This window comes from Habropoda laboriosa, unplaced genomic scaffold, assembly GCF_001263275.1.
Source record: "Habropoda laboriosa isolate 0110345459 unplaced genomic scaffold, ASM126327v1 scaffold207, whole genome shotgun sequence".
Lineage (NCBI taxonomy): Eukaryota > Metazoa > Arthropoda > Insecta > Hymenoptera > Apidae > Habropoda > Habropoda laboriosa.
Genome location: NW_017100397.1, coordinates 1,417,852 through 1,425,529, shown reverse-complemented (window position 1 = coordinate 1,425,529; position 7,678 = coordinate 1,417,852). Strand labels below are relative to the sequence as shown.

Below are 7,678 nucleotides of genomic sequence, written 5' to 3'. Positions count from 1 at the left end.
GTGACATAGGAGGAAGGGGCGGTGCTCCATTTAAAACGCGTCACCCCTCCCATTCGTTCTCGGCATTGTGCCACTCGTGGTCCGTTCTCCTCCCACCAGCCGGCCAAGTGGCTGCTATGGCCATGTTTACAGCGTAGTCACGGCGACTGGCCATGTGTTCAGTCGGTGGCTTGTCGCGCGCCGGGCAACAGTACGGTCTGGTGTGTGTTTGCCTCTTTGGTTCGTCGTGTATCTCCGTATCACGAAAGCGTTCCCGTGTGACAACTACTCGATTGTCAAACAAAACACACTTACCAGTATTCCACTACAAGATACTGCACACATTGCTCCTACTAGTATATTTTTCACGATACTATCGAATATCGAACGATCTAATCGGTGTCGATCGAATCGCAAAAACATGTCACTTTTTCACGATAAATTTCGAGGGTGAGACTATCACTGAAATGTACCTATCGATTTCGAAAGCTCGATCGCTATCGTGAGATCATTGTCAGAAACGAAATGATGACAGTGGTGTCATTGGAGATTTGTAAGAAAGTTCCCAGCGACGAAATTTTACGCGTCACCCTTGCGATTAATTTACAAAGTGACAATAACGAATGTATGAAGCACGAGCTTCGTTCGTGATCGAGGACAAGGTTTCGTACGTATCATCTGAAAGAGCATTCAGATCGAATAATTCGATACTTGGAGTAAATAATATTGAAAGTGACGCGATTAGTGATTAGTGTTGTATGTTATGACTGGTGCATATTTTACTCGGCTAAAGGAGAAGAACGATGCGGGGTGGTCGCCGTTGATCGTCGATGGTGAAAGTCACGAGGACGAGGAACGATCCGTGAAATTTGGCGGCAGTGGGCCGCAGGCTCGTTCGTCGGTGATCAGCGCTGGATACGCCAGCACCGGTAGCGCTAAAATGCCCCGTAACATGCCGACTAGACGAGGCCTCCAGGCGTTGGCACTTGTTCTCGCCACTGCTTACGCAACGATCCTCCTTTATCAGGCCGTTGCACCTCGTCAAGTGAGTATTCAAACATTTCTATCGTTAAAAAAGAGTAGTGAAAATGACTGGTTAGTATCACGTAAAAAGTAATTCCGCCTTCAGTGCTCTAGTAGAAATAGATATATGTATATATTAATTATTGGTAGATCTAGCATTAAATTTCTGTTCGATTGGTAGATCATGTTAGGTACTTGATTTTTAAACTTTTTGCCCCGTGGAACTGAGTCGCGTAGTACATGTCGATTAATTGACCTTGGTGGTAAAGGGAGCGGTAGTCGTCATTGGCAAAGCGCGCGAATTAGTTACTTTTGAAGCGCCACCCGATAGCCAGTTATGCTAATCGTATGACAAATCGAGTCCGGTCGAGTTTGTTTTCATCGAGTTGCGAACGAACTAGGGTACATAAACATTCCACTAGTTCACGTGCACGTGTTGGCTTCGTTTCCGAGAATTCTCGTTGTTTCGGGTTTTTTGATCGAATTGTCGCGTGTCAATCATGTTTACGAATTGTCGCGAAACGCGGTACGGTACGGAAGGTGATCGTGTACGTGTGTCGTATTATTCCAGTGGGTGGATGAGATGACCGTCGAGGTGAACAGCAGGAGTGTGCTGGTAGAGGTGCCTACTTCAAGAAGAATGATGATCAGCGAGGAATCACCGGTGACACCTGCGATCGCGACAGCAACCATGGCACCGTTCACTACGGACCTCGACGACGTGTTCATCAGCGTGAAGACCACCAAACATTACCACCACTCTCGATTGCCGGCGATCATTGGCACGTGGTTCCAGTTCGCCAAGGATCAGGTACGTATATCATTATTCGGCACCTACACTTATTATTATTCTCCAATACCCTTGATATCCTAATCTCAATGGCGTGATTAACACGTTCGCTAAGGGAGCGGCGTTACATATGTATGTGTGACAGAGATTACATTTGAATTTTCGATAAAATAAATAAATTAAGTCTTTCCCGCTTTTAGTAGAGGGCTCAGCTTTCATAGTTAGCACATTTTAATAGTGCATATGTGAAGACGTGTGTCATATTGTGTCGAATTATTGAAATGCAAGCATGGTCTGCGGTGATTGAATTTCACCGTGAACTGCGGTGCGAACGTGTTAAGCAAATCGTTACATTTTTTGCTGCTATATTATCAGCGCCTCACCGCGGACAACGTAGTCATTAGATTTAGAAGAGACATTTATTCACAACGATATAATAGTCCTTTTTCATTGACACGACGAACAGTAAAAACTTTCTTTTGAACAATGTCCAAGCGATGATAATAATTGATTCAAACGGCAAAAGTTTAATTCATTAGACGTGGCTGGACATCTGGTGGGAATAGACGCGATTTTGTGCGTGATTTGTTACCGTTCGGTGGAACATGTATGTACACGCGTGGGAACCGTGATACTCTGTGCTTCCGTTTTATCGTTTCTTTTCGCTTTTTCTCCTACTCGTGTTCTCTATTAACGTCCATGTTGCATCCAGTATTATACACGCCAGTTTATTCGTGTGGCGTGGTTTATCTGCGCGTCCTTTTCCGGATCCAGATTCGTCCGTACTCGTGTACTTCTTCGCACTTCTCCTTTATTTACCTCTTTTCCTTTCTCCCTCTGTTCTTGTTCCACTGGATGGAGAGCGAGAGTGATAACGTTATGGTTCGTACAATAGGGTCTAGAAACGTGCAACTTTCGCGATATTATCTCGCCGCGACTAATTGCGTGCATTGTACGCCCCCCGTACTACTGGCGACACTTCCTGGAACCGGTAGCTCAGTAAAGTCGAGAGGAAGCCGACGGACAATCGTGATTCTTCGGAATTGCGCGTTCGGAACCCGAAAGTCCATTTTGGAGCACTTATCTCCTCCAGGCGGTGCGATATACATACATATATTGGTCAGTTATGTATATCATACCCCATCATGTCCGGTCTTCTTTGAAGCACGCGTTAAGTTGTGTATTATTCAATGGATTCGACGTAAAGGAAATTTTATTGAATTAGATACTCGTTGAATCCTCATATTTTATTGTCATCTACTCAACGCGTTCAACAATTTTAATCGAATTATTCGAGAAAAAATTTTTCTCCTTGTTAAAGCGCGCGCATTCGTAGTCCTTTTTTTTTTAAATGTTAACCAGCGATAGCGTACAATCGAATTTACCCTGTGTGCAGATCCTCGATAGACGGACACGGTTGTTTATTCCCTCTGTTTACCTATGACCGTTTAATCGTTGCGTGCCAACAATGGATCTACAATACCCACTCGTGGTCCCTTCGATTTCGACGTTTTAATCACGTGTAATTTGCGGAACGGACGGTGATTAAGCGCCGGTTGATTTCAGGCAGACCCCGCACCTACGTAAATCCGTCCCTCGGCCTTTGCCGTTTTTGCGATACTATCCACCTTGCAGAGAACGCAGAGATTCCTGCGTATTGTCTAACGAAATGTGGGAGGAATATTAGGAAATAGTTTGGTATTCTCTTCATTTTACGCTATTACGAATTCACGATCCCATTTACCGAGGCAGGACGATTTAACATAATGAGCCTGGAACACAGGAGGGAAGGAGGGCAGGTAGAAAAGTTGTCCATTGCTTGGAGCTTGGAATTGTTTACCTGTTGATCGGGGGAGGTCGTTCAGAATATAAATCGACTTCTTTTTACCTGTGGCCGAAATTTTACCTGAATAGAGTTCACGTGTGCTGATTCCGAGAGTCATCGTGGTTGATTGGCCGACGGTTAAACGGAGCATCATAGGTGAAAATTAATCGGAGGAAGAAAGCTTCTCTCCTCGATCGATGGAATCGTTTGTCATTAGTTTCAGTGACTCGCCTTGTGTCGCGAGCGACCCTTCAATTATTCACGAAAATCATTTCGCCTTTGAACTTGCACACGAATAATTGTTCGATTACGTTGTTTACTTATTCGGAAATACTTACTTGTAATTTTGCGAGCGAGCGAGAGAGATACTTAAAATCGCTGTTCTCATTATCTCAAGATCGAGGATCGTTGTCGTATTCATTTTGTAATTCCGATACTTCGAATGGAGTACTGAGGCATTCACGCACTCGAATGTCCAAGTACTCAACATTCAGATTAAGCGTTAGAGTAGGGGAGACCGGGCTCAGACGTTACAATTTTGAGAAAGCATAAAAAATGACCGAGAAATAACGTAGTTATTCTCTTCACTATTAACTAATTTATTGTTAAATTTATTGTACTTTAAGATTTCAAGCTTATATTAAACATATTTTAATTAGTTTTTCATAGGGAGTCATTTATTTGTAATTCGGCAAAGCCTAACTTCTAACCCCGATGTGGGGCAAGTTGTTACCGCATTGGGGTAAGTTGTTCCTAAGCAAAAAGAGTTGCCTTTCAGTGAAATATTTCAATTTCTGATGAAATAAAATATAATTGTACGAATAAGGTCTATTTATTAAGGTTCAGATCAACAAAAATATAAGTGCTATCTTTAAAAGAAAACTAAAACAGTACAGGCTGATTCACCTAACTCGACGACCTGATTGCTCGTAAACTGTTCGCTGTACGAAACAGTGTATGAAGCAAAAGTTACACGATTTTAAGGGGGGCATATGTTACAATAATTGTTTTTTTTCTACACTGTTTTTAAACATAAAGTTTCGAAGGTCACCATGATTTTTTTAAACGGAACACCCTGTATTTCTTTCCGGAAATTAAGAGAGAATTAAAAAGTGAGTAAATAAATATTTAGGTGTAATATATCTAAAATGTGTATTTATCGAGATACATGTTCACGGTTCAAGTAGGGCAAGTCCCGGAGAGTTGGATCACCGGGAGAGACCGGCCAGTGTTGATATTTTGTAAACGAAGCAAGATAGGGCTCTGTGTCTCATGTATGTAATACAAATGAATCAGCTAGTTATTAATCTCGCACTAACAATTGTCCCAAAACTCTATCTAAATTATGAATTGCGCTTAAAACTTTCTGCGACCCTGAAACTTTTCTGACCGAGTTACATTGTTAGTGGTATTTGAAAGACAGGTGAGTTTATTTACACTATTCCGATATTGGGCGATATAATATGCACAAAACTACAGTATAACCTCAATAATGCGCATATATTCGTTTTTACTTTATGTTGAGAATGTGGTCGATCACTCCCGTGATTCTGGTATAGTTCGATCACATTAATTCGGGACAGTTCGACCCGGCCACTGTTGAATCGTGAAACAAAACAGTCAGACGAAAGTTATGAAACAGTTGGAACAATTTTCAGATTCCGAGAGCGGAAGTCCAGTTTTACAAGAAAGTGATATGTCGTTAGAAGCGTAGGATGCGGAGAAAACAATTTCCAAACCTAGGAAAGCGACGATTGGATTAAATGTTGCAGCAGTTGGTTTCATGACAAATGCTCCAAGTACAAGAATGTTTGCGATTTATATGGAAAACTGAAGAAGAAATAATATACCAATTAATTTCCTCATTTATTACACTTCTGTAAGCTATACTTTTCGTTACTTTTCCAGTTGCAGTGCCAGTGTTTCTTACTGCAAATGATAATAAATACTTCGATTTGTCGCATAATATAATATATGTATTTAATTTGCCCAAAACAACAGAAATTTGCGTAAACAACAACGCTACGGGTTTTTTTTTTCTAAAAATTGGTCGAACTCTCGCGGACTTACCCTATAATAACCTGCCCCAAGTCAGAGGGACAACTAGCGCCCATCGACACACGTGGCAATTTATGCAAATATTCTGCTTATACAGGGTGGGGCAATAACTATGTCCACCTTGAATATTGCCGTTATTTGTAATAATATGAAAAAATGTTATATATAAAACTTGCACGGTATAGAGGGGGGCATATTGTGATACAAACATTTTTTGCGTGGGTGGAGTTATAGAGGAGATTTCAAGGTCATCTCTATTTTTTTCAATAGAATGCTGTAGCCGGCGTTGAGACGACCTCAGCAAGCTAGCATTGAAGGTCATACAAGGTCAAATGTGGTAGTAAAATAAACTTTCTTACATTACAGGAGATGTTCGAAGTGGTGTCCGTTTGCGTCAATACAAAGTTGCAATCTTCGTATCTTTGCATCACGTGCATGTCTCGTCGTCTTTGAACATATGTATTCCAGTACATGCTGCAATTATCCGTTGTCTCATATTTTCTGCCGTAGTGGGTACTTCTTGACAAACAACGTTTTTCAATGCTCCCCAAAGAAAAAAATCTAACGGAGTTCAGTCTGGAGAGCGAGCTTGCCAAGAAACTACCATAATCCTCCACGTTCTATCCATCGATTTGGGTAAAGTTCGTTAAGTGCATCTCTTACTTTCCGAGCATAATGTGCTGGGCATCCGTCGTGCTGTAACCACATCCTACCATAATCCTCCACGTTCTATCCATCGATTTGGGTAAAGTTCGTTAAGTGCATCTCTTACTCTCCGAGCATAATGTGCTGGGCATTCGTCGTGCTGTAACCACATTATTTGTGGTACATTTTCTAATAATACACACATAAAAGTGAGGTTCTATGAGATACAGCATGCGCTAGAATAAGTTCAGAGACGATGAGACATGCAAGATTGCAACTTTGCATTGACACAAACGGTCACCACTTCGAACATCTCCTGTAACGTAAGAAAGTTTATTTTACATACTACCACGTTTGACCTTGCACTACCTTCAATGCTAGCTTGCTGAAGTCGTCTCAACACCGTCTATCATATCGCGATAAAAAAAAACATAGCATTCTATTTAAAGAAATAGAGATGACCTTGAAATCTCCTCTATACCTCCACCCACGCAAAAAATGTTTATATCACAATATGCCCCCCTTCTATACCGTGCAAGTTTTATATACAACATTTTTTCATATTATTACAAATAACGGCAATATTCAAGGTGGACATAGTTATTGCCCCACCCTGTATATTGAAATAGTCTAATAAAAACTATTAGAAGGTGTTCTTAAATGTCATTTAATGCATATGGACAAAACAATTAATAATTTCGACGTTAAATTATCGAAATAGATTAAAAAGTAACGAACGACAAATATTTACTTTTCTGACACGTGACTTAGGTGGTTGCTTATAACCAGAAGATTCGCTGTCGCAGTTGTTATTTGGCATGATCGACTCACATGGCGAAAACAATCGAAAGCACAATCCTATCTCTTTTCGTTTTAAAGTTATAAGCATCGTAATAATTTACTTCTGTAACTTTTAGCCCCGGCCTCCCTCCCCCATTCATATCTCATCGAATTCACTCGAGTATTCGACAAATCGGATCTCTCTAGTTTATAATTAAAAGAATCACTTTACAGACGTATAATAGCACAATTAAAAATGAACAATCCCTTAATAAATAAACTATTGTGTTCTAAGTATTGGTGAATCAATGACGAGTTAACTTGTCTTGCCCGGTTAATTAGGTTAAAAAGCTAGACAGATCGTTTCGTGCTTCAACACATTACGAAACAGAACACGAGGGCTATAACCGTTTTACGTACATAGTATGTATGTATTTGCTGGTCTCCTCAGCTAGCGTAACATAGAGCTTGGTTTAATTTTCAGCATCGAGCACATATGTTACTGTGGAAACCATTATTTGCAGAGAAAGAGAGAAGAAGAGAGGGTGATCCCAGTGAAGAGATCGGCTTAACGGCGT

General features: G+C 40.9%; 1 protein-coding gene across 1 annotated transcript in view; it reads left to right on the top strand.

Moving 5' to 3' along the window:
- Window positions 1-742: 742 nt before the first annotated feature.
- Window positions 743-7,678, top strand: part of LOC108575229 (fringe glycosyltransferase) — a 104,914-nt gene continuing 97,978 nt past the window's right edge. Inside the window, exons 1-2 of the mRNA XM_017937971.1 lie at window positions 743-1,024; window positions 1,574-1,813. Of these exons, the coding sequence (XP_017793460.1) occupies window positions 743-1,024; window positions 1,574-1,813 (522 nt within the window). The remainder of the gene's footprint in view (window positions 1,025-1,573; window positions 1,814-7,678) is intronic.